At 41.6% G+C, this 27801-nt stretch overlaps 1 protein-coding gene across 2 annotated transcripts in view; it reads left to right on the forward strand.

Annotated features, from left to right (window-relative positions):
- Window positions 1–27801, forward strand: part of RGS7 (regulator of G protein signaling 7) — a 550126-nt gene that overhangs the window by 293066 nt on the left and 229259 nt on the right. For both annotated transcript variants that reach the window (XM_087859757.1, XM_087859761.1), the window contains exon 3: window positions 14932–15028. In XM_087859757.1, the coding sequence (XP_087715883.1) occupies window positions 14932–15028 (97 nt within the window). The remainder of the gene's footprint in view (window positions 1–14931; window positions 15029–27801) is intronic.

Genomic DNA, 27801 nt, shown 5'->3' on the forward strand with positions numbered 1-27801 from the left:
TACTTGAAGTATTTTTGGAGTGGTACGTGTGCCTCTGATAGCAACCAAATACAATTAGGATTTCAGATTAGGATTTTGGCCAGTGCCATGGAACAGCTGCAAGCCAACCACAGTTGCTAAGTCTAAGTCTGCTGAGACCTTCTGAAGTCCATGTTTTGTTTTGTTTTGTTTTTAAAGATTTTATTTATTCATTCGACAGAGATAGAGACAGCCAGCGAGAGAGGGAACACAAGCAGGGGGAGTGGGAGAGGAAGAAGCAGGCTCATAGCGGAGGAGCCCGATGTGGGACTCGATCCCAGAACGCCGGGATCACGCCCTGAGCCGAAGGCAGACGCTTAACTGCTGTGCCACCCAGGCGCCCCTGAAGTCTATGTTTTAACTGTAAGATAATAGACACTATCTAGTAATAAGTAAGGCAAACTCCCTCCCCCCCCCTTTTTTTCCATTTTCTCATGAAATTGTTGAGAACTGTTATCAGGAAGAAGGCAACCAGGAGTTCTGATTTCCTTGGTATGGAGAAAACAAAATCATGAGGGATATAAAAGAAAGTTATTGGACTAGAAGTTATCCATTTGCATGTCTCTGCTTAGACCTGGTTTGCTTAGGGACTTGGTATAAGCTAACGCACCGTGCATCCTAATTTCTCTCCTGAGAGTGGAGGACAATGAATGAACAGTTGCAGTGAGCCCTGTACAGAGAGCTTTCTTTTGTAGATGGATCAGCCAGGAGGTGACTTTGCCAATTCCCCCCTCCAGCCTTGCCCATGTGTAGGAGGAACCAGAAAAGTCACATTGAGTTTTCCCTTCTTAAGAGCTAACTGTTCAGTGGGTTGGGAAGATCGATATGACTGTTCAAATGCTTCTGAAAAATGAAGTCCATTTTAACTTTATAGTGCCTTGAATTGGCAGCACTAGCAGAGGTAGAGTTAAAGGGGAAATTCTTTTCCTTTTGCCTTTCTACAATTTACTCACTGATCTCAAAAGAATTCTAGGAAATTGAAATTTAAAAATCAATCTATGAAATGAGTAAACCAAGGAATGTCACACAGGAGGAAAGGTCAAGCTCGGCAGCAGCAAAGACCAATTTAAACCCTTGAAAAGCATGAACATAAGGCAAAGAGCCAAATCGGCATGCATATATTTATTTTTAGTGTGTGCATCTGAAGTAGATAAACCATCATTGGCATGATTGTGCTTTTGGCCTTCTAAGTGCTTTTGCCTTACATTCAGGTTATAATCCTTTTTTTAAAAAAAAAAATGGTTTTGAATGAGTCGCAGGCAGGGTATTAGTTCTTCGACTAAGCGGGCTGGGCGAACCTCTGCTAGCATTAATCCTGTATAGGGATCACCGCTTTTAGAAAGTTCTCTTTGTGCCACTCTGCTTTTATGAAAGACCTACATTAGTGCCGGTTTTTACTAACCAACACAAATCCAAAGATGATTTTCGCTTTTATGAAAAAGGCAAAAAGTGGTGTGTTAAGCATCCTTTTTGCAGCAAGCCCTTACAGAGACAGCGCTCACCCTGGGGCAGTGAGAGTGGCGCCGCCTAGTGCCTTCTCCAGGAACTACACCCAGTGTCTCCCCGTCACACCACCAGAGCTTTGGGTTCATGCATTCATTCATTCATTCATTCATTTATTATTTTTATTTTTTATTATTATGTTATGTTAGTCACCATACAGTACATCATTAGTCTTTGATGTAATGTTCCGTGATTCATTGTTTGTGTATAACACCCAGTGCACCATGCAATACGTGCCCTCCCCACCACCCATCACCAAGCTAACCCATCCCACCACCCCCCTCCCCTCTGAAGTCCTCAGTTTGTTTCCTGCAGTCTCATGGTTCATCTCTCCCTCTGCTATCCCGCCCTTCATTTTTCTTTTCCTTCTCCTAATGTCCTCAATGCTATTCCTTCCGTTCCACATAGGAGTGAAACCATATGATAAATGTCTTTCTCTGCTTGACTTATTTCACTTAGCATAAACCCCTCCATTTGCATCCATGTCTTTGAATTGTATGTGTGACCATCTGTGCTTTATCTCCATTTATTTTATGTATCTGTTGGCAAGATGTGACTGAAGAGATCAGAAGAGCCTAAGAGAGGTCACTTCGGTTTTGCAGGAATGCTACTTTCTGATGACAGGGGGACCTATGTGGTGGAGGGGACTACAAGTCATCCTTTTGATCACTCCCGGCAAACCTGCACTAAAATGGTCCCAGAGTCATCTCTGAGCCTCCATTTTACAAAAGAACTTGCCATAAAGTAAGTTACTTAAGTAACAAATCGTGGTATCATGTCATTAAAAATGTGTGGTTTTAGCAGAAGAGCTACATGTTTCTTCTCAGTGGAAGCTGAGCACAGGTATTGCTTGTGGCTCCAAAATTAGCCCTCCATGCACAGACAGGTCTCGTCTTGAGTAATGCTCTCAACCTGGATTTTCCAAGAATATGAAGCCCTAATTGCCTGAGGAGCCATTGTACATGATAAAGTAACCTCTCTGCTACGCATTTGATTGCTGCTGGTCCTCTACCAACCTTGAGAGAATGGAGAAGATAATCACTCCTATTCTGAAGGGCTTAATTCTCTTACAGAAGCCCTGTTGACAAAGGAGTCTGGGTAGGGCATGACTTCATTTGGCATTGTCCTTTGCCTTTTGACAAAAGAAGCATCTCATCCAGGTGAACCTGCCCATCAACGAAACCACTGGATGAGCGTCCTTTCCTCATCCTTAGAGAGGCCCTCACACCTCTGTCTGCTGGGCCCTAGCAAGAACGTTCAGGTCCTAGGTTTTCCAGCAGGCATGTGGGCAACAGGCTGCCTGGTGGCTCCAGGTTGGAAAACAGTGCATTCCACGGTGACCACAGATGCCTGGTCTCTCTAACTCAGAGAGTTTGCCATGTTTTCCCACCGTGATCAATGCTGTGAGAACACGCGCCACTTACGTTCCCTCACTCACTGCACCTTCCTTACTGGTCTTGAACCTCTTGCTTATTTTCTGTATCTGAAGTCTCCCTGACAGTGAATGGACTCTGAGAACTTCCCCTCACATTCATAGCTCTAACCAGGCTAAGGGGACAGGAAGGACAAAAAAAAAAAAGTGAGTGTAAGATGGATCAGAGATCAGGGGGTGCCTGGGTAGCGCAGTCATTAAGTGTCTGCCTTCGGCTCAGGGCATGATACCGGCGTTCTGGGATCAAGCCCCACATCAGGCTCCTCCGCTGGAAGCCTGCTTCTTTCTCTCCCACTCCCCCGCTGTGTTCCCTCTCTCGCTGGCTGTCTCTCTGTCACATAAATAAATAAAATCTTAAAAAAAAAAAGATGGATCAGAGATCAAATTCCTTTTTTTTTTTAAGTCCTTTTTAGTAATGCTTGATTTTCTGCAATCAGAATTTAACTTCACTTAAGGAGACTTGGGGACGTGTGCTCAGTGACTTAAGGATGATATTCATAATCATACTTGCTAGTTTTGGAAACAATGTGGCATATACATCATTTGATCCTCATTGAACATGAGAAGTGAGTAGAGTTATCTCCATTTGATGAAGAAAGATACAGAGGCTTCAGATGGGAGGCTTTCCCATGATGACTGAACTAATACGTCTCCCAGCTGAATCTTTAACTTAGCCTCATTTCATTGTTTCACATTTGGATTGGACTGCATAGCACCCTCTATTATCTCTAGCCCCGTGGCTGACTCTGAAGCTTACCTGTTCAAAGTGATTGCACAGACTTCTTGCCTCCTCTCTTCTATCCCAGTGTTCCCAACATTGTCCCACATAATGCCAAGCGTTGTTAGGAAAATTGTGTAATGATGAGAGACCTTGAAAGAAGAACTTTCAGATCTTTCTCTGTGAATCACTGTAGATTCTTACAGTACGAATAATGAATGTATGGTAATATCTTTCATGGAATGGTGAAATACGGTATCCATATTCCTGTGTGTACTTTTATTCGGTTGATTTCTACACTACACTATATAACAAAAATATTGTTATATAGGCTTGATGATATGAGAACTCCTTAAAGAGGCTAAGAGGAAGAAAGGAGGGGGTAAAATAAACTCAGGTTTTTATTGTCTTTCTTGCTATGTCAACTTCAGTATGTCATATTAATGACATTTTTGTTCACAAATATTGGATGCTTATTGAATTTGTGCAAGGGTGGACCTCAGTATATTTTATAGTTTGTAGATAATTCCATGTTGAAACTGAATTATCAGTTAAATGATTTATGTTTTAACATAAGAGCAAAAATGAATCTAATGTTTCTGATTTAAATTCCATCTTCCCTTCATAGCCGTTCCTGTGTCTGTTACTCTTATGAATTCTTAGGAATTTATATTCATCGAAATCTTTTTGAAACCATTCAGATTTTCTGTAATCAAGTGAAGACTTCAATGACTCGAATAATTTTGACATAAATTTTTTATCTAAGAGCTCAAAAACATATCCCAGGTGACACTCATTTCTTTGAGCGGTAGGTGTGAATGTTCTTATAATAGGAGATAGTAACATTAATGATCCCTGAGAACGTAGGTACCTAGAAAACGTATCTCTTGAGGGGTAAATCTGAGGAGAGGTGAAGAGAGAAAGGATGAAGGGCGAAGCCAATGGTAGAAACACCATTTGTTTTAACAGTTCCTGGATTTGAAGTCTGTAACTTGGTGAGGTGTTTACAGAACCACGGGGATGTACTAGGCCTTTAGCAAATGTAGCGTTTTCTGAATCACAAAACACCACGAGGAGAGCCTTCTTTCTGCCGCCGGTTAAATCTCTGATCCCAGTCACTTTATGCGGATGGCTGAGATATACAAGAGGGTTCTTCATCTCTGGTCTTCAGTGAGGGAGGGAGAAGGGCGTAAGCATGTATCTCTGATCTGCCGAGTGTGAAGGTATCGGAGGAAGGGAGAGTTTATTTCGTAGGCTTCTGGAAATGGGTCTGTGGTGCCCAGTGGTCAGCAATTGACCAAGCTTTGTTGATCATTATCAGGTAGGGTTGGCAGCGCCAAGGGAGGCGCTCTCTGCAGAGCTCTGCGAGAGGGCGGGCCTCCTTACCACAGAGAGGGAACGAGACAGTCAGGTGAGAATCTGCGAGAGGGCGGGCCTCCTTACCACAGAGAGGGAACGAGACAGTCAGGGTGAGGATTTATAGATTTATGTACCGTGAATATGATAAACAAAGTCTTAGTCACTAAATTCTGGAATTTTATGATGAGGGCGTGTCTTCTATTTTACTTTACTATTAACTTTTTAAAGTAGGCTCCACACTGGGCATGGAGCCCAATGTGGGGCCTGGACTCAGGACCCTGAGATCAAGACCTGCGCTGAGACCAAGTGTCAGGTGCTCAGCCCACTGAGGTTCCCCAAGGGCATGTCTTTTAATCTTGAGTGAGGCAAATATGAAATAATAGGAACTATGACTTCAAGTAGCAGGCAATTTAGTTACAGAATTTATTACCCGAGGAGCCACATAACTTAAATGACTTCAGAAAGATTTGGATGAATTTATGAACAATGAAGACATACATGGCTATAGAGAGAAGCCAAGATTTAATCAAAGAACTGAAACACTAGAGTAACTCTTACAGTCCAAAACCACTGTTGAGCTGTTGTGCTCTTTGACAGTAATGTACGGCCCTTTCCATTAGGGAGACTGATAAAATGGCAAGCTTGGTGGAGCGCCCCTTGGTATCTCTTGCTGGTCCTTCCTGCTAAATGTCAGAGCATTTGTAAACCCAGGGCATATTCTGCATTCTCGTGCCTTTTTCTCTCACCCAAACCAATGGCTGTCTTTAGATAATTTGTTTCCTAAGGATTCACTGTCGAGTTATTTTAAGAGAATGGTCTATCTTTGCTAAACCCTAGAGGCTGAGGAATTTCAAGTTAATTCCAGAAGCTAAAATAAGAAAAGAGCTCATCCACAATCAGGTGTCTGCATCAGTGAGAAAGTTATCAAGAAAGACTTTCCACTTATCAGGATTTCTCCTGTGCCCTGAGTAAGGGCTAATGATTAGACTATCGATTCTGTCTACCAGGGTGATAATGAGGTGTGACTAATTTAAAATGAATGTAAACAGTTTAGTCCATTAGCTCCAAATTTAAAAGACAGGGGAAAAAAAGGTGATTTCTAGGTAGACCAGTTTAGTTGCTGAAGACTACTAGTCATTGCCCAGAATGTCTACATATGGTATATTATAGCAGGCAGCTAGGGACATTTGACCCTAAAATATGTGACAGTAGATGTTTGAATAAAGGGCTTACAGTATAAGATTTTCATTCCAATAAAGTGAGCATTATCAAATAATCCAAATTTCTAGTGAAAAAATAATTATAAAGGTAATACATGCTCATGGTTAAAAAATAAACAAGCATACAAATAGCACAAAATATATACAGCGAAAAATAAGAGGACCTCTGCCACCAATTCCTATGCTCTATGCCCCAGATGGCAAAGTAGCCAAGGCGGGGGCTCATCATCAAAATATTTATACTCTAAAAGGAATGGTAAATAGGTACAGAATTAACTTATACGTAAGTCATATAAAGTAAGGTGGGAGTAAATACTGAAAAATAATGACAATACAATTATCTGTGAGTTCCAAAGGAGCTATGATTATATTCAGTTGGCATGAGAGAGGCAGTGGAAAGGATTAGGAACGATTTCAGAAAGAAAGTTAACATTGAAATTATCCTAAAAGTAGATTCAGATTTCCCCAGGAAAGGGTAGGACACAGCTGGCAGAAGGAAAAGTGTGGGAGAAGGTGAGGCAGTGAGCCGTAGCTGGGCATGTGCGGAGCCTGAGGTTTTGTGAGGACAGTGGGCAGTTACAAGGCTGGAATGATCGTTTGGGGCCTTACTGTGGAGAAGTTGGAGAGGTCGTTTGACTTACAGAGAGCTCATGGGGTTGTCAGGTCAATCAAAATTTTTAATGAAGGGTGACATATTCAACTCCTTCCTGAGTTGATCTGTCAGTTGAGCGGACTAAGGTAGGTGTGCACAGGAGTCCGTCCCAGAGAGAATACCAAGCAGGCTATCCGCGAACTACGTGATGACGACAGCGGAGATGTATTTGGAAGTCACGGCAGGCTTCAGCGTGGACATAGCTGGATGTGGGCGCAGAAGGAGAAGGGTTCCTATGAAGGTCACCGCTGTCAGCAAAGTCCTGTTCTTCTTCGTCTTGAAGCCAGGATGAAGCAGTTGACTCAGGAATCGAATGTTCTGCATCCTTCTTCTCTTTCCATCGCTTTATCCTGGCTGCCCTCTAGGCTCAGCTCAGTCGGTCTTCGCTTTCTCATGAAGCCTTTCCCAGTATTTCAGGAGACTCCGGCAGCTCTCCTGCTTGAACTCCGACTGCAATAGCGATTAGCCATTAGGCTCTTTTGAGAGTTAAACAAATGATACCGCAGAGGAACAACAACAACAAAAATTCTGAAAACCTAAGTTACTCTGTCATAGATATTTAATACTCTTGCATTTTTTACCTCATGGGCAAATACTACCAAGGACCTTCTTTACCTCCTATAGCTGCGAAAACGACTTCTGTTGATTTGCTTGTCTGCCCGGTGATTCTTCTCCTCATCACTCTTTGTCTTTGGCTCTCCATCATTATGCAGGAGGTCTCTTTCTCTCTCTGTTTCCCTAGACTTCTCTTACATTTTTCCCCCTATGATACAACTCTATCCCTCTGCCTTTCAGTAGGTTTTTCCTATTGAATAAAACTCTAGTGAACACCACTGTTTTATCTGCCAGCACCCTTTCCAGCCTCAACCCCCTACATTATAGAGCATTGGTTAGGCCCAAAATTCAGGTATGGGAATGAGAGGGAGAAGCAATTTCTCGTTGGGTTTCCAGACTGTAAACTATAAAATTCAGAAGGTAGGGATACCATGATTCCTGCTGTGTACGTTGGAGAACTAGGGGAAGCCTCTGGTCGGTGCAGAAACGTGAGGCAGACACAAGTGGGGCCAAGATGGAAGCCAGAGAGAATGTTCCTCAGGTCAACTGTGCCTGAGACCCACTCACATTCTGATCTTTGAGTTACATGAAACATCCCACAGTGCTTACAACGCATTTCCTTGTTTAAGTCAGAATTCTATCACTTGTAACCCAAGTAATCCTAACAAATCTAGTGAGCATAGTTTTTAACTAATTTATTTATTTAGAATAGGGTTATATTCCTTGACATTGGTGATAGAATTGCTTTATTTAAAAACAAATGAAAATAACATGTATAAACCTGAAAAAATATTTCCCGGGGTGTCTGGGTGGCTCAGTCTGTTAAGCACCTAATTCTTGATTTCTGCTAAGATCGTGATCTCAGGGTTCTGAGACAGAGCCCTGTGACCGTGTCAGGCTCTACAGTGGGTGTGGAGCCTGCTTGAGATTCTCTCTCTCTCTCCCTTTGCCCCTCCCCTCCCAAAAAGAAGAAAAAAAGTCTTTATTTCTGTGAAATCACAAAAGCCTAAAATCTCTACCTTTTTAAATTAGTTACTGCTTCTGAAAAAAGAAATCTACATTTGAGATGAGCTAGGACAGATTTACATGTAACTAGACTTTATGTGTGTATTTTTTTAGTCATAATTGTGAAAATGGTGACTTTTTCATAGGAAAAAGTAATTAATTCTGAGTTGAGATCCTGACGACCATCAACTGTAACATGAGGGAAAATCATACCAATTAGAAGCAGCTTTAATTGAGTTATTGTAGCAGAAAACAGTTTGGGTTGCAAATTTTAATCTCATTATTCTTATTTAACCTTCATTAGAGCCTGACTCTGCTCTCGCTGTCAGCACGGGATTCAGAAGGGCACATCATCGTCTTCTTTAGCAAGGCTTCTGGAAGGAAAAAGAATTATAGGCAGGTTTAGATTATGTAACACCTGCCACCCCCTAATTGTCTAGGATGCCCGAGAACCCCTTGACTCATCGTTTCCTCTCCCAGCCAGCGCTAAAAGCGGTGGTGGTGCACAGTCATTTGGAAGCATGTGCACACGGGAAACAGTCCCCTCGACAGGTGCGTTCAGGCTCCCACATCCGTTTCCAAATGCCTGTGCTTCGTGGCGGTTACAGTAAGAAGTTGGAAGACCTCCTCTGAGATTTTGATGGATTCGTTTCTGTTCCAGAACTACAGAGTCCCAGACGTTTAGCTTCTTCTCATACACGTCTCGCCTGCAGTCGGGGTGTCTCTGTGTAAAGCTCCTGGCTTAATGAAATCAGTCGTCCTGAGATTACGATAAAGCTCTGGCAAACGTCGCTACAAGTAAATTCAATTAAACTCCCATCATTGGTTAGAACATGACGAAACCCGAAAGGTTTCAAGGCAGCGGTTTTGGTTTCATAGGTATGTGGGAGTCCCCTGTCTGCAGGCCCCTTTAGAATAATTGGTCCTGCTCTTCAGAGAGGTGCCTGCCCAGTCCGCTTTCCCTTTCTTTCCGCCAAGTGGGAGGGCGGGCGCTGTTTACCCTGAGCAGCATTTGAAATACATCACAAGCGTTGACATGACATCTGAACTATTCCGAAGGAAAAGCTAGTTATGAATTCCCGGAAAAAGAGCAGCGTCTTGGCGTTCGGCCGCGCCTTTCACCTCAGGACCGGAACCCGAGTGTCCCATCTGCAAGTAGGAAGGCGGCCTCCTCAATAGCCTCTGATTTACCCTCATGTTTAGAAGGAAGAAATTCCTCTAATAAACAGGCGAAGAATCCCTGCCTGAAATGGAACAAAAATAAGGAGAGTAGTTTAGTTTATAGTACATTAAGCTCTTCTGTCCCAGTATTTCTGACCCAGCCTGTTTTTTCCCAACAAATGTTAGATAAAAGGTAAACCCCCCCAACACAACAACCATTTTCAACATCTCAGGCATCTCAAACAATTTAACGTGCACTTTTGCTTTGCATCTCAGAAAAACCAACATGTGCTATAAACAGAGATTCAATGTATCGCCCCCTCCCTTTTTTTTGACCCTTCCTTGCGGGCCAGGCACTTTAGGTATCAACAATACAAAAACGAGTGAGGTGAGATTTCGTTTTTCAAGACGTTCACCTCTAAGGGAGAACAGACTGTTATAATAATTAAATGTGAAGGTCTTCTAATTGAGGTATAAGAAATGTTTTGAACAAGTCGAGCCTAGATATTCTCAAAATTACTTTGCAAGAGACAATTGTTTTACTCTTCACACACGTAGAAGATTCGTTCACATAGAGAAGAAGATTACTTCTGCAAAGAGTACTCAATCTCAATTCAGTTTTTTGACTCTCTACACTTCACGAGGCAAATTCATCAAGAAAATATGACAGTAGAGGCATTTGCACTTTGTCGTAAATGAATGCAACCTCATTTCTCCCTTTCTTCTAAATATTATCTTTCCATAGTTTACGTAGTCCTTGCTTATATGCAAAAATATTCTTCCTGACATTTCTTCTCATCAAACCCCCTACTTTAGGAGGACAACACCAGCCCAGTCTTCTATAAGAAAGCTAAGAGAGAGCTTGTCCGTGGGTATCTCTGTCTAAGTGATTGACGATTGTTGGTTCTTATGAATATTTGGCATTTAATCACAGCTATCTTTGTCAGCTGGACCGTCAAAGAAAGAAGAAGGGCTTGTGGCTTCCTAGTACAGTGATGAGGGAAGAAACTTTTGTTGATGAGGACAAAGGTGATGACGATGATGGTGCTGATGATGTCGTGATGATGATAATGGCAGCATTATGGGTAAACATTTAATTAGCATTGTTTCATCAATCCCCAGCCCTGATAAGATGTATAATGCTATTATCTCCATTTTACAGATGAGAAAACAGAGTCTCAGAGTTGTGGAGTATCTTACCTGTTCATACAACGTGCAGGTAGCATGGCCAGGATTCAAACTTAGATTTGACTGGCGTCACTGCGCGTTCTTAATCACATTGCTATTTGCATTGATATTAAAAGGTGCTGACAGTTGGAAGCATTTTGTAAAAGGCCCTGACCAATTTAATGGGCTCATCTATTTGTCTCTGATAGGGAACTGGCTCTTTGACTTAAGTGAGGAGACTTACCTGGTTCTGAACACGGATGATTATTTCCAGACTTGAGTAATTTTGTAGCTAGAAGAAATCTTACCAGTCGCAGGCCTCTAGCTTCTTATTTGAAGGGTGCAGAAAGTAAGACTCAGAGAGAGCCTCAGTGACCAGCCATGCCCCGCGGTCCTGTCCATAGCTCAGTGTTCCGTCATCTCAAGCTGAAATTTTCCTCACCCTAGAAATGGGCTTGTGCGAGTGAAAACAGTCTAACGCTTTACAACTCAGTGGCACCGTGATGGGGATGACAGATCATAGATCGATCAGTCAATAGATGTGTGTATGTGTAAATACCTTCTTTCAGGTGTTTGAGGTAGCTGAGTCCTTTCGGCTTCCATTTAAATGTCGCAGAATTTTAGTGTTTTTTGGCGTTACTTTGTACAGTGTCTCATCCCTCTTGCTGCCTAGCTTGCTCTATTAGTTTGTCTGCTTTTAACATTCTATTTCCCATCTGATTTACTATTGCAAATAGTGGGAAAGCAGATAATCAAGTCTGTTAAAACCATACTTAATATAAAAATAAATAAAATCTAAGTGAGTATGTAAGGAAACTTCATCAAATAAGATGATGTGTTAGTTCGTATGTATGTATGTATGTATTTATATTTTTTAAAGATTTATTTATTTGAGAGAGAGAGAGAGAAGAAGTGGAAGGTGCAGAAGGAGAGGGAGAAAGTCCCAAGCACACTCCATACTGAGCACGTAGCCCAACCCAGGGCTCGATCCCGTAACCACGAGATCACAACCTGAGCCAAAACCAAGAGTCGGACACCACCCGGACTGAGCCACCCAGACGCCCCAAGGATGTGTGTTTGTATGTGGCCTTTGAGACTGGCTTCAGCTTTTAGAAACCAGATCGGTTTTGTCTTTGTCTTTGCTTTTTTTTTTGTTTTGTTGTTTATTTTGTTTGTTGCTCATTCTAGGCCATGGTAAAGTTCACAGATACATCGTATCTGAATAAAGATAAAAATACCTGAATACATTTCAGTGATCACATTTTCAGTTTAGAACACAGATCTTCTTTTTTACATGGAGTTGAATTTTTCTCTATTATGGAAATTATGGCTCAGAAAGATTAAAACTTTGAAAATACAACCACAGAGCTCACTTTCAATTCCCAGATTCCTAATCTCATTCCTTTGGGATCCAATGAGCTGAGAAGTGGTGTGACTGCAGAGAAAACACCTCTCTCTCCTCATAGCAAGGAACTGTAATTGAGTCCCAACCAGAGGTGATTGTTGCCACATCCTAGGGTGTGGAGGTGTTAAGGGGCATCAGAGGTGTCCCCATCTGTCTCATCTGACCTGGTTTAAACTGTTAAACTCATAATCCAAGAGTCTACCGGCTGCCACGAGACAAGGCAGAGCCGCTTTTCATCATTCCAGGACACCCTGTCAGGTGGATGAAGGGCAAACTTAACAAAACGAAAAGTCAGAAAAGTATGACGATTTTCATGTTTCTATACTTAGAGGAGCTGTGTTGATTACATGAAAAGATTTAGCTATTATTGGGCTCTTTGGAGGGTCAATAAAAAAAACCTTTTTCTGAATGCCAAACCAGTTGAGAATCACAACCGAAGCGTAAGGCAGCAAGGGGTCATAGTATCACCTGCACTGCTGATAAAGCTATTATCGAGGACATTAATCCTGCAACTCAGTCCTGAACAGTCATACTCACTCACTAGGGCAGGCCTCCCACCAGCAGAATTCGAGGTGGGCTTCCCCAGGGAAGGGAGATGTGCCCAGGACCAATTTCTCATTCCCAACTCTCTCACCTGCTAAGTCAGCCCAGTTTCCCTGGAGCAGCAGGTGTGAGAGGCAGAAAGAGGCAGGGGAGAGAGACAACGGTGTTCCCGCTACATAAAAAACGCAACAAAACCCCAAAAAGCATGAGGAGTGAGGACTAAACATCCCTAAGCACTGGGGGTGTGTGCGGACATTTGAAGTCCAAGGTTTACTGTCTGTGTATGGGGCTTTATATATGTTTTATGCTTTAACCTTAACGTACTTTACCCTCCACCCAGCCCCATCCCTACCCTATGAACATTGTGAAGGAATGACTATAAATATTATTATCACCACTTAAAGATGGGAAGCGGCCTTAGAAAGGTTACTTCCCTTGCTCAAAGGTGAACATGATGGTCACAAGACGAGCAGAGTCAGTCCCATGCAGACCTGTCTGACTCAGAAACCCACTCTCCCCACATCTCCAGTTTCTGGGGAGCAGTTTCTCATGGGAACACATCTGAAAATACTTACCCATGCAAGTGAGAGGTCTTCGTTGAAAACCATTCTGAAGTTGTATTCATGGGAATTTGGTAATTCACTGATACCAAGTTTATAGTATGATTTTGTTAAATTTTTTTTGGAATAATTTTAAACTTATAGAAAAGATACAAAAATAGTTCAGAGAATTCCCAGATGCCCTTACACAGCTCCCCATAATGTAAACATCTTCTAGAATCCTAGCAGAATGACCAAAAACAGGAGATTGATATCGGTACACCACTATTAGATAAACTACAAACCTTACTCAGATTTTACCATTGTTTTCAATATTGACTGTGACTTTTTTTGAGGACAGCAACTGTAGTATATTCATGTTCATATCCACCGTGCCCCCGGTAAGTCTGGTCTAGAATCGGCGATCAGTAGCTGTTTGTGGAGCGAGGGAATGAGTGAAGGGATGGTGAGCTCCATGATATGACCCCTGTGTGTGTGTGTGTGTGTGTGTATGTGGGCCACAGGCATGGAAACACACAGGGATTAGCATCTGAATGAATGTTACTCAGATCTGAATTTCACATTAGGCTTCGTAACACTGTGAAAACATCTCAAAAGCAAGAGAGAGTGTATACTAACCAGACTGAAACAGGTAGAAGAGAATTCACCAGATGGGCAGAAAGCAGCAGTGCTGCATTCACTTTAGTGTACGTGCGTGCGTGTGTGTGCACACGTGTGTTAGTGTACGTGCGTGTGTGTGCACACGTGTGTTAGTGTACGTGCGTGTGTGCACACGTGTGTTAGTGTACGTGCGTGTGTGTGCACACGTGTGTTAGTGTGCGTGCGTGTTAGTGTGCGTGCGTGTGTTAGTGTACGTGTGTGCACACTTGTGTTAGTGTGCGTGTGTGCGTGCGTGTTAGTGTGTGTGCATGTGTTAGTGTACGTGTGCACGCACGCGCGTGTTAGTGTGCGTGCGTGTGTGCGCATGTGTGTTAGTGTGCGCGCGCGTGTGTTAGTGTACGTGCGCGCATGTGTTAGTGTGCGTGCGTGTGCGCGCACGTGTGTTAGTGTGCGTGCGTGTATGTGCGTGTGTGCGTGCACATGCGTGTGTTTCATGTCACACTTCAGTAAATGCCCAGGCAAGAGAAGCAGCAGTTGCTGGCGGTCAGTCCTGCATTTCTAGGCAGGTCGAAGAAGTTTACATTGAAACAAATCATAGAAACTCGCTTTCTGAAAGAGGAAATCCACACACATGCTTTTAAGGCTTCTATTTTCTTTTGCAGGGAGTTCCACAGAGATAATACTAATGAAGTGAGAATTTTGCTATGACGGTAGTTTCTGACAGCTTCAGAAATAAACACTCTTTTATCTCAACCTTTATACCCAAAGAATGTGAAACCAGGAGAGAGGGAATAGTCAAAGCACAGAATTCCTTTCAATAGCCTCATGGACCTTAAAATGGCCGCCTTTCGTACTGTTTTCTCCATCATTGTTTAACCAACTAAAAGTATTAACGTGACGAAGTGTAGAAAGGCAAGGATATGGCATTACGCTTAGCTGGGCAAGACTGGTATAACGAGTTGTTATGAGAACTGATGTTTCTGAAAAAGTTCACCTTTTAAAAGGCTTTAATTATTTTATTATTGTTATTTAGATGGAAGACGTCATAGCACGCATGCAAGATGAAAAAAATGGGATCCCCATTCGTACTGTCAAAAGCTTTCTTTCCAAGATACCTAGCGTCTTCTCTGGTAAGTGTGCGCTCCGTGCAGCACTGTTTTCTCCAGCACCCTCGACGTAACCATTTAAAATCAATTCTAGCCACTCAGTATTGAAACTCTGTCCAACTCATTTATTCAGTAACTCTTATGAAATACCCAGGCCATGTTCCACATCATGTTGGAGCCTTGGAGGGATAGTAAAACAAAACATAAAAGCAAAAATCATGACCATACTTTACTCTGGGTCGGTTGCAAAGACATGATGGACAATGTGAAATAATAGAAGATGATATTAGAGATGGATGAAACAATGTGGTATAGATTATATATAAAAAAGGAGGGTGAGGCGTGCCTGGGTGGCTCTGTGGGTAAGCATCTGACCCCTGGTCTCAGCTCAGGTCTTGATCTCAGGATAATGTGTGTAAGCCCTACTTAAAAAAGAAAAAGAAGAAAGAAAAAGAAATGAGGAGAATGAAAAACATCAGTCAGGAAGGGGTTCCTGAACAGCAGTGATGAATTGAGTTTGAAAAATGAGGAGTCCTGTCAGCTTCAAGACCACCAGCGGTGTGTGCAGAACGGGGTGACCAGGGTGAGGATGCACAGAGAGGCTGGAACAGACAGACTTGGGTCGGAGGATGAGGGTCTAATTCTGATCTATGGAGAATATGGAGACCCTCACACTCCCGCAGAGCTCATTACGATGAAGGCGCTCAGGGCAAACTGGCGTTCAGTGAGCGCCATTGTCACCGCGTAAGTCCAAGACCTGCGTGGGAATAGTTTGGGTTCCAGCGTTCTGCTCCCTGGGGAGTAAGGGAGTAGAGGGGAAAACATGAGCATCTGTTAAATAACTGGGTATAGAGGCTGTGAGGGGACATAACCCAATGGGGTTGGGTTTCTTTTGTCATTGGGTGACTGTGAGTCTAAGGAATCATGAGCAGAAATAGGGAAACCCCCCAGTGTGATTGGAAGTGACTGGAGAAACCCTAGAGACAGTGGTAGTGCTGCGTTAGAAATCTGTGCTCCAGCTCCTCGAGACGGTGGGTGCCCGAGCGGTGGGGCTCAGGCGTGCTGGGCCTGGGCAAGCATGTGGAGAAGAAGCAGAGTCGGACAGACCAGAGCTTCACAGCGAGTCAGCGGGGTAAGGAGGCTGGCCTGAGCCCGAGGAGGGGTTGATGGGGTTGACGGGGTTCCTAAGCAAGGGTTCTGTGGCACCTCCTCGTGAACAAGAGTCAGAAGATGAACAATGGTCAGCCGGCCTTCGGCCTTGGTGAGAGGGCAGTAATTAGGACCAGAACAAACAGGCAGGCCCAGATGTTGGTGTTTGGTGGCTGCATTGCTCTTTGATGAATGGGAGAGAGAACAGGACCAGACGAAAGCTGCACTGGGAGGACATCTGGTCTCAAAATACGCCCTTTTTCCTGTTACTGCGTTTCACGCCCACTTTGTTCCAGTTTCTTGCTCTTCTCTGATGATAGCCAGTATTTTCTTGCATCTGGGGCCTTACTCCATCTCTTCCCTTCTCACTGACTCACGTCCTGACTTCCAGGTCATTCTGACTACGGAATTCTTTAACAGCTAGTTCCAAGAGTTCTTTGGGGAAAAACTTGTTTTTTGCTTCTCTAATAGCAGTTATTATGCTCTACTTTGTCTTATGCATATTTTTGTATGATGTCCTACATCCCTTAGGAAAAATTAAGCTCCTTGGAGTCAGCGACTTGGAGAGTTAACTTTGTATCTAAACGCGAATCTAGGGGCGCCTGGGTGGCTCAGTCGGTGAAGCGTCTGCCTTGGGCTCCGGTCATGATCTTGGGGTCCTGGGATCAAGTCCCGCAAGTCGGGCTCCCTGCTCAGTGGGGAGTCTGCTTCTCCCTCTCCCCCTGCCCCCACCCCCGCTTGTGCTCTCTCTCTCTCTCAAATAAATAAATAAATCTTAAAAAAATACACACGAATATGAAAATCACTCATATTTTGATGACGAGTGAGAGGACTTAGCTCCCTAAATACTGTCATGCAAAGGTTGCAAACTGAAATGCAGTCCGAGTCCAGGCAGATAAATGCTGTGTTACCCACCGTCTGCCCTGGGAACTGTGGTCAGGTCAACAGTGGCCTGTGTGAAGGCATGGCAGTTGAAGAGTTTTTAACGACAATATTCATAAACAAAAATGGCTGAACAAAAAAAGTTTAGCTCATTGAGCTGCAAGTTTGAGTTATCTGCTCTCATGGTATATCTGAAATTTTTGGTTGAGTTCTTCAAGTAGCAATACCTCATACAATTCCCATAGAGTCCCATAAGATTTCATACAGCTCCCATGTAGCACCCTCCTGGAAGAACACTTGATTGACAATATGAAGATCTTAATTAAAAAGTAAGATTGGACGTATAGATAGAGAATGAACCATGAAGTGCCTGAGGCTCGTTTTAGGTTCATTAACCTAAAACAACAATGGTAGTTCTTACATAAAGAGAGTATCAGTGACATTTTCATATTAATGTAATTAGTTTCTAATTATCATTCTGTGTTTCCTAGAAACTTTTCATGAGCTCCACCTCACAGGTGTAATTATCTGTTTTGCCATAGATTTAACTGATATCATAGTATTATGTCTAGTATTAACCAATCTCTTTGTCGTAATATCCCCAAATTAGAATGGTCTGAAGCCCCATCTACTTCACTAGCAGTTTTTGGTCTTTTGTAGTAATTTTCCTTCCCTGATATTTCTTACCGTGATTTGGGATTAATCCCTGTGTCCTTTCGTGGTCCCACTTGCCACCTGCTGCTTGCTCTCCTGCCTCTCCGCCTCTCCCTCCTCCCTCTAGACGTGCCTCACGTTCTACTGCAGAATTCCCAAAGAAATAATGGGTCTGCTAATGTCGTGGTTCTTAGCAGAAGCAGAAACTAGTTGTGATGAATGAGTGATGTCATGTGTGAGAGGAGGGTGGCGTGATTGTCGGGAGTCTGTCTTGTCGTGGACTGTTCCACGGGGGGAAAGGGTCTCTACTATGGTGAGTCCCACTCTTTCGGATTACCCACTACGCTCTATAAAGTCTTGAGGCTCGAAACATGGTTCATGGACCAGTGGTATCAACCTTATCTGGAAATTTATTAGAAACATAGTATGTGGGCCCACCCCAGACCCACTAAAGCAGAACCTCAGTTTTAACACTGAAGCTTAAGGACAGGGCAGCAGGGCTGGACTGGGTTCCACGTCAACACCTGTGTTTTACCCAGGATGCTGGGTGCAGTGGCCAACTTGCCTGTGCAGATCTTTCTAGGGCTTTCAAGGGCTCTGATTATTATTATTATTGGTTTTTTTTTTCCTTTTCTACAATCTGGCCTCAATCAAGCCTATCCCAGTCCATTAAATGTTTTTTGCTGTTGTGTTTGTTTTGCTTGTGGGAAGGAGAAGGGAATGGGAAGAAGGATCTACTTCTCCTCCCCACCCAAGAACCTCCTCAGCATCTCAGACTCCTGACTGTTAACAGCCATGTGGAGGGATGGGCACTCTCCAGCGGCCCCTGGCAGCCCCTAAGCCAAGGAATGCCCCCACCTGCCTCGGGTGAGAACAGCCATGTTGAGAAAGTGATCACACAATCCTATCTCACAACATCTGAGATCCAGACCCCGATCATGTCAAAGACTCTTACTCCGCAGATAATATAACTATGATTTGGTCTTTGGGGTTTTTGTTTCTTTGCTTTCCCCCCTCCTGGTAAATGCATTTCCTCCAGCTAAACATCCAGGCTTTTTTTTTTTTAATTATTTAGCTCTTTAGAACTGTTAATTTTGGTCTCCTGGTTTCTGTGGTGCCAAGATCAAGGGAAAAGTCTTTGAATGAACCCTCCATGCTGGTCGTTGAACTGCGGGCTAGGAGATATCTTTGGGTGGATACAATCACATTGTTTCTCCCCAAAATTACTTTCTCAACTGCGGAAGCAGCTCAGGCAGTTCTGATGGTGGTATGTAGCTGGACCCCTCCCGTTTAGGGGATGAGCTCAGTGGTAAGTGTTGACTAGAGCCTGGCCTATCGATTCTCTTTCCCGCAATTCTTTCTGTTGAGTTTCCCAAACTTCAATTCTCTGTGTGTGTGTGTGTGTGTGTGTGTGTGTGTGTGTGTGTCTGGCACTGAGATGACATAAAGCTGGGGACTGGATAATGGGCAGGTGCAGAGAAAAACAAAGCAAGCCTGTCTGCAGATTAAGAGTAATGGAACACAGGGAGAAAAGAAGCAGAGGAGAGGGGGCAGAAAGTGCTGGGTTTCTGGTGGCTTTGCAGCCCTTGTCCCAGTCTTCCAGGGCACGGTACTGCCACCTCACCCACTTCCTATGGCATCGCACACACGCCCCTCCCCCCACACACACACCATAAAACCTCTACCTTTTGTTTTGCTGTATTCTTCACTTCCCTTTTCTGTTTCAGACTTTTCCTGCATCTGAAACAGATTCAGTGGGGAGGTTCTTAGGAATACAAATTTCCAAACCCTAACTGCTGATATTTAGGATGGAAATGTATCCAGGGAATCAGTATTTCTAAGCTGAAAAAATATGTATATATAGAATTGGCATCTTCTAGTCTTGGAGGCCTGATAACTATATTTTTCTTTAGGATTTTTATTTCAGTTCAACAAACAGTGAGCAAATACCCACTGTTTTATCTACTATATCGTGTTTTGAAGGCTAATATTTTAATATTAGTGGCAAATAGACATATTACGTATACGTTGATGCTCAAGTTTCAACTAAGTACAATCAACTGAGCTGAGTTCTCTTCACAAGGGTTAAAAAGTCAGTCGCGGGAGCAAAACTGCTTACATGCCTTCACTTTATAACTGGATCTTCAACCACGAACCCTAATTACATGTCCTTAATTGCCAAAAGAAATACTTTTATGAGGTTTGGGTATAATGATATAGAAGCCTTTAGAGGCAGAGAAATGATTATTTACATACTACTTTGTTACCTTTTGGAAAAATATAAATTTTCTCTTGTTTCTAGGAAGCTCGTTTGCTAAATTGAACATTTTATTATTACTTTCTCACCTGACACCTCGATGATGTATTACCTCCTTTTTTCTCTAATTGTTTTTCTGTCTGTCTTTGATTGCTGCTGTTGTTTTTATCTGGGATACGTTTGTGTGTGTGAAACAGAGAGAATGGGAGGGATTGATACTGTAAATTGCTTCACGTCATATTTTGAAGGTAGATAAGAAATAAATCCAGAAATATCTGAGAAGTGTCTGTATACTTAGGAGTTGTTTTGCCCGAATCCTCCCCATTCAAGTGGGGTTTCATCTTGCCTTTGAAGTGAAGCTCTCCACCACAAGAAGAAGGATAAAGCTCAAATACTGCTTAAGAGTGTAATAGAAGTGCTCATGCAATTTTTATACAATTGTACCTTCAAATTGGAAAAACATAACTATAAAGCTAAAAATATAATATTTGCAGATTTTGCTGAGGATTTTCTCTGAATGAATCTCATAAGCCTTATTCCTATGAGGTAACTATTGCCCTAGAATTCATATCCTGTAGCTTACAATATTTCTTCATCTCTAGCCTGAAAGTCTTTGGTAAAGCAAACTATGACACTCATATCAGCCACAAAAGCTTTGCGTTTAAACTCTGAATGGAATCAGAATATAGATCCAAATCCAGATGGAGCACAAGTTTTGTGAATAAGAGGAAATGATTAATGTTACATTTTTCATGATATTTGATCCATCTTTGATAGTATTTTTACTACTATACCATTTACCTTGGCTACATGCATATTCAAATGAATTAAAACTGACAACATAGTTTTTCAGTTGCTTAAGAACAAGATGTTGAAATAGGGCTTTTTTGGGGGTGCTTTATTTCTGGAAAATACATTACATTATAATAATACTGAATATTATTTGGGTGTAGTTTTTTTGTTGATTCACCATCATGGACATTTATAGGGTTTAAGAGTCTAATAAACATAAAGTAAATAGGCTTTAAGTCCTGATGAAATAAATGTTTTCTCAATATTTAATGTTTTAAAAGTTTAAATCAAACATTGGGATTTTTTTTAATAGTAATAGTTTTCTTTTGTAAGTGTTTGGTTTTTTGATTCTATGTATTAAAATAGCAAACTGCTTATATATTACATATAACAGTTAACAATAACAATTAGTTTTATATTAGATAATTATGTATTATGTATTACATTTTATGTTATATTAATTTTATATTATATAGCAGATATGTATCGGAGGAAAACATTTCTTTCTACTTTAGAGGAAAATATTAGTAATTTGGGAGCCTCCCGTATGGTTAATGGCTTTTACTATGTTAGTTTTATGCCTTACAGCATTCAAGGTAATTATTGTTTATCTCTGTTTCATAGAGAAGGAAATGGGGGGGTCAGAGAGTTCAAGTTTTTAGCTCAATTTTGCACAGCTTACTAATATTCAAACCAAGATCTACTTCCATGGCCAGCACTGTGTGTTGCCCCCGTAAGTTCTGTCCTTTGCCGGAGCCTGTGTCTTTTCATCATGACAAATGAATACATATCAGACCTGTAGGCTCCTCAGTCCTGGAGACCCTTACATTCATCTCCCAGCATGTCCTCACTCCAGGTAAAAACCGGAGCACTTGACAAAACACCTGGGCTTTTGTCTGTTTTACCTCTGAGGACTTGATGACCTGGAGAAAATGGCTGTGCTGTCTTCACCTCTAAAATATGAGGTTACACGTAATGATACCCAAGCTTCCCTTCCACATACACTCTGTGATTCAGAGAACCAAGTGCGCTGTTTCGTCAACAAGTCTTGGGAACTTTTCTCCTAGCAGTCATCCGGTCCGCTGGCTTTTTGCTCTCTGCTCTCACACTCCTGGCACCTCCACTCACCTGAGTGAGCACCTTGATTCCTGACTGCTCTCCACAGCCACTCTGCTCCTTATCCTTTCCATCTCTCCAGCGCAGCCACACTGCGAGTTTCAAGTTGGAATTCGGATCCATTTAAATCGTTTCTCTTTTTAGAATTCAGATAAAATTAAGATTCCTGACAGCAACACAGCTCATCCCTACCTGCCTGTCAGACCTCGTCTCACCGAGAGCTGTCTCTGGCTTCCTTGGTTCTAGCCCCAGGGACCACTTCTCATCTCTCACACTTCACCGCGCTCCTCTTGCCATGGGGGCTTTCCACTGCGAGGCGTTTCCCTCTGGTTTTTGAAACGCTCAGTTTAGACCTACTAGTCTTAGGTCCAGGCCAGTTTCCTTTCTTATGTACTCTCATAAAATGACATTACTTTCTTTCGGAGAGCTTTATTCCAATCTGTAGTTTATAAACTCACTTGTGGTAGTATTCGATTAATGTCTGTCTTCTAGACAATACTGTAAACCACAGGACACTTCCATATGCTCAGTTTTGTCACCCTTGCACCAAAGCAATGTCTAACATAGGAGGTCTTCGTTAAACATTCGTTAAGCGGGTAACTAATAATGGTAATTTTAGGGGAAATATTTGCATTCATATGGATTCTGAAAGGAGTTACACTATTGTGTGGCTTCATCAACATACATCGATTTTTTGGATTTTTAAAAACCTTTTCTCTATGTTTTTGGCCTCTAAAAAGAAATGTTTCTCTGGAATTGAATGATATTATACAGAGAAGTAAGACATGGTCTGTGCCCTTGAGGAGACCACTCTCTTGTGAGGAGACAGACAAACAAGGTGAGATAGTTTTCATGATAGGGCACACCCAGAGTGCTGAGGAGTGTGTGAAATCTAACCCAAGCTGTTGGGGTCAGAGGCATTTCTTGGAGAAGGTGACGTCTGAGATTCATTGTAAAGGATGAATCAGAGTTAGCCGGATGACAGGGGAGCAGTTGTTCAAAAATTCAAGATGGGAGAGGGTCCTGTAAGCTCAAAGAACTTCACAAATTGCAGTGACCTTGACACAGGATGAGGCATGTGGATTCTAGAGGGGAAGTTAGAACTGAAAGCAATAGTAAGAATCTTGAGGAATCAGACTTTTATCCTGTAAAGAGTCAGGGGCAATTGGTGAATTTTAAGCAGGGAAATGGGATTATCAAATTTTTTTAATGGTGGTTTCTCTGGGGAAAATGTAGGGAGTAAATATCAGTTTGTAGAGAAGTGACACAAGGATGGGAGCTGAGGCTGCAATCTAGAGCAAAGATTACAACAGCCTGACCCACAGGGCCAGTGGAATTGAAAAAAAAAAAAATCAGATGTACAAGAAACTTGAAGGACGTAGAAGGAACTTCATTAGTTCAGTAGCAGGATTCAGGATGGAGCCAGTGGCGGGGAGGGATTAGCGAGAGGCCAGATTGGGTACTAAAGAAGGCACTGCCAACAAAGACACCCATAATTATGACCTGACAATGAATGCACAATGATACCTCTTACAAATGGATTCATAAACACAGGGATTCTCTTTCTCTCTCTCTCTCTATTTTCATGGAAATGATGGAGAAGTGATGGTAAATTTTGAACACCTTGAGTTTCAGATTCTCACAGAACAACCCTGTGAAATGTCCAGCTGTTGAATAAATATATATATTATATATATCCAGAATTCATGGGTATTTAGTAATACAATGAGTAGATGAGATCTAGTCTGGGTGGATTGTTGGTGAGAAGCTGAGTAGATGAGATCTCTTTTGGAGTTCTGCGTGGAAGGAGAAAATGAGAGGACCAAAGATGGACCTCTGTGGAACAGAAGCTCTTAGGGGTGAACAGAGTATGTGGTTCATATATGTTTGCTCAAGTCCTGGCCTACAGGACTGTCGCCATAGTTCCTTGGAGCAGCAAGGGAGATGGGCTCAGGGTGAACCATAAAGTCCTCATTTAAGTGACTAGGAATCATTCTGTGTCTGGAGATCTAACACTCAGGGGATAAAGACTCCAGCAGTTTTCTTTGAGAACCAATCAGCACATGAAGTCTAAACTCTCCATTAATCTGCTTTATTCAAAATGGATCATGGTCTGTGCACCATGAAAGATTGTGGGGTGAAGCTATCACTGTGTTTATGATAGATAAGCTTAAAATCAACGCTTGGCCAAACCTCAGGTAATATCTCTAGAAATATCCACCACCACCGCCCTACTCCCTGCAGATTAACACAGCTGAAAATGAAATATATTTCTTGTCATGACACTCCGTGATTCTTTAGGGCATTTGGATGTTCTCATATCTGGACAGTCAGCATTTCAGTTATTCTAGGTCACGGTGAAATAAGCCTTTACCTATTAGATGAGTTTCATTTCCTTCAATCAATTGACTGTGAAATTACTGGGTTTCCAATGTTACTTTCTATAGCAGGAAACAAACCGGAATTCTCTTCTCGATTTTTTGTAAATGGTGTAGGTTTTCATTAAACTTAAATTGGACCATGCCTGTGAAGCAGCCCACCGCAATCAGAAAAGTCTGCAGGACTGCCTGTTGGCAGCTATTAAATAAATATACTCCTATTAAATCAGGTTATTTAACATATTTGAAGGTTGAACTTACTGAACAAATTCTCAGGAGCCAAAAAGGCTGGTGCCTGTTCTAAATCACCAAGCACTGTAAACAGAGGAGAAAATGGTAGAAATTAAAGGGAGTTCTGGTCAACCATTCCTGCATTTCATATATTTCTATCTTTGGTCTTTTATTCGGTTGAGAAGGTTCTCCATCACAAGCATGTTGATAATTAAGGGCTTGAATCTCATTGCTATCCTTCTTTTGCAAGTTAATTCCATTCCTCAACACTTTTAACATGCTCTCCTATAAATGACTTACCACCAATCACCACCCCGCAAGACCAAAATGTGTGGTCACATTTGTTGTCTGATAGTCCTTATGTTGTGTGGGTTTGGCTGGCCTCAGGTCTTTTTTTCATTTTAAGTGACTTTATGTATGTCAGTATTACTAACATCAGAAAGCTGTACATATTTCATGTGTACAACTTGATGACTTTGGAGAGAAGTATAAACCGGTGAAACCATCAGCAGTATCTATGCCATAAACATATCCATCATCTCCTAAAGTTTCCTCCCACCTTATTTATTTATTTGGGGGTGATGAGAGCATTTAACATAAGAGCTACCCGCTTAGCAAATTTTAAAGTGTACAGCACAATATTATTAAGTTTAGGCACTGTGACTTCGAGGATTTATTCATCTTGTGTAACTGAAACTTTGTACCCTTCGACTAGTACCTCTCCATTTCTCCCTTTCCCCAGCCCCTGACAAGCACCATTCTACTCTCTGCTTCTAGGAGTTTGGCCAGTTTAGATTCTCATATTCATGGCATCACGTATTTGTTCTTTTGTGTCTAGCTGATTTCACTTAGCATAATATCCTCCAGGTGCATGCATATTGTCACAAAAAACAAGGTTTCCTTCTTTTCCAAGGCTGAATAATATTCTGTTGGTCTCAAGCCTTAAGGCTCAGAAAAGCATTCTGACCATTTTTTTCCTCTCTGTCCTGCTCTTCCTTTCAACATGCTTGATGTCAAAGGAAGTGACATGTTGAATTACTCCAATTGCATAGAAATAGAAACCGTGATATTTTATATCAATGGATAGGGAACCACTTATATTTTATTATTGATTTAGTTATCTAACAACGTAGACAGTTCTCTATGATGCCTTGCTGTTTTCAGTCATGTATATGAAAACTGGGCAGTATATGTGTGCTTAAAAATCAAGTTGCCTTTGGGGTCCCTGGGTGGCTCAGTCGGTTAAGCATCTGACATGGTTTTGGCTTGTGCAGGGTCGTGAGATTGTTGGGCTCTGCACTCAGCATGGAGTCTGTTTCAGATTCCCTCTCTCTGACTCCTTTCCCCTACCCCCCCGCCCTGCTCGTGCATGGTCTCTCTCTCTCTGAAATAAATGAATAAATTTAAAAATCTCTAAAAAAACATCAAGTTGCCTTTAAATGTAATAATTACAGTATTTCCTGCCTCTTTTCCTTTGTTCCTCCGAGGGTTGCATGCACATTTATTAATGCCATCTAGGCATGATCTGTGGAGGCTTAAACTTGTCATGGGGATAGTTGCAGAGGTAAGAAGAAAAAAGAGCAAGCTTGATCATATGGCCTAGGCCAATGCAAGTTTTAGTAAGTCCATATTTTGCATCTAAATGTTTTTGAGAGCAGCTTTCAAGATGCCTTATGTGATTTAACCCAATGCTGCTTATATTTGGAGTCAATTTAAAGACAATAAGAATAAGTAATCTGGAATGTTTTTCTGTGGAGCCTGTAAGGCTATCTAGGTAATTATAAGATGCTTCTAAGAGTCTAAGATGCTCCTTTCTGAAACTGAGAGCTTACTCTGAAAAAAAAAAAAAAAAAAAAATATATATATATATATATATATATATATATATATATATATATATATATTTATCTGCTGTTGGAATGGCTATCATGGGGTATACAGAAATTCAGAAAGAGATTTATTTTGAAAATAATTCTAAAATATGTTGGCAGAAATTATGCTCGTAATATTTTTTTTATGATATCCCAAAGAAAATTCAAGAATGCATTGGGGAAATTTATGAGTGGTAAATAAAAAAGAAAAAAAAGTACTCTAAAAATATTGGCAGTTCTTAAAGTTTAGTTCTGAAAGAAAAACAACAACAAAAAATTCTTGGAGAAAACAGGAAATGCTAAGTAGATCTGCAAATCTGAACATGAACATTTGAAAAGAGCCCATCCTTTTTTTGTCATCTTCTTGCCACACCTCTCGGATGAAGTGACAAAGTAACTGGCACGTAGTAACTACATAGTCAGCCAAGCTGGGGAACAAGAGGAGAAGCTGAACTGTCACATAATCAACTGGGTATTTAAATTATCTTTGCTGTGAAAGATTCTTCACCCCTCTTGGTTGTCACTATTTCCTCATTATAAAATAGCATCAGTAAGTGATTAGAAATAGTAAAGAATTCTAATCGCAGCCTCTTGGATCTCTGACATTTATTCTAGATAATTATTTTTCTAATAGCTCAATACTACTGGGAAATGATAAGGTTAGACATTTATTGGGCTCTCGCTGTATTTGTAGAGAAATGTTTTATTTTATAATATGGTTGGATCAGTTTAATATGACCAAGATGAAAGGCAAGCTTTTACTTATCTTATTTTCACCAGAATGTTAAAAGAAACACTACAAATTGAGGAATATTTAAACGCTTTGATTTTGGCTTTAGCTTTTTGAATAGATGTATTGACTAGGACCAGGAACTGTTTCTCTTTCCAGGTAACTGGAAGATAGTGGTTCTGCTTCCCTGTAGTGCTTTCTGAACGTCTGACTTTGCTATTTTATATCTTAAGTGAATATTATTGTGATTGGAGTTGATTTTGTCCTCCAAATAACTTTGCTATTTTATATCTTAAGTGAATATTATTGTGATTGGAGTTGATTTTGTCCTCCAAATAACTCCATCCCAGGGTGAGAAAACTCTGTTCAAATACAAAAGTGTGTCTGTCAAAGTCTACACATACGACGTCTCTCTGACTACCAACCATGTTGGTTGTCTAGAATAGTTCTATTGCCTTATCTTTTCCTCACAATACCATACCTTCTCCCTATGATGTCCTCCCTAGAGGAAAGCCTCTTTCTAACACAAATGACCCATTGTATTGCTGTATGACCAACAACTGTAAATAAATCTCTAGAGATGGGTATCTCTGCTTCAGATTATGAACAGACCTCATGAGTAAATCATTAACATTGGGCCAAAATGAATAATTAACTGGATAAATACCCCCATGCCTACAAAATATTGGATTTCTCTTCTTAAGGAGCACCCTGGAGATAGCACCTCTAGGAATCTG

This window comes from Ursus americanus, chromosome 2, assembly GCF_024610735.1.
Source record: "Ursus americanus isolate L20-20 chromosome 2, mUrsAme1.1.p, whole genome shotgun sequence".
NCBI classification, from domain to species: Eukaryota; Metazoa; Chordata; class Mammalia; order Carnivora; family Ursidae; genus Ursus; species Ursus americanus.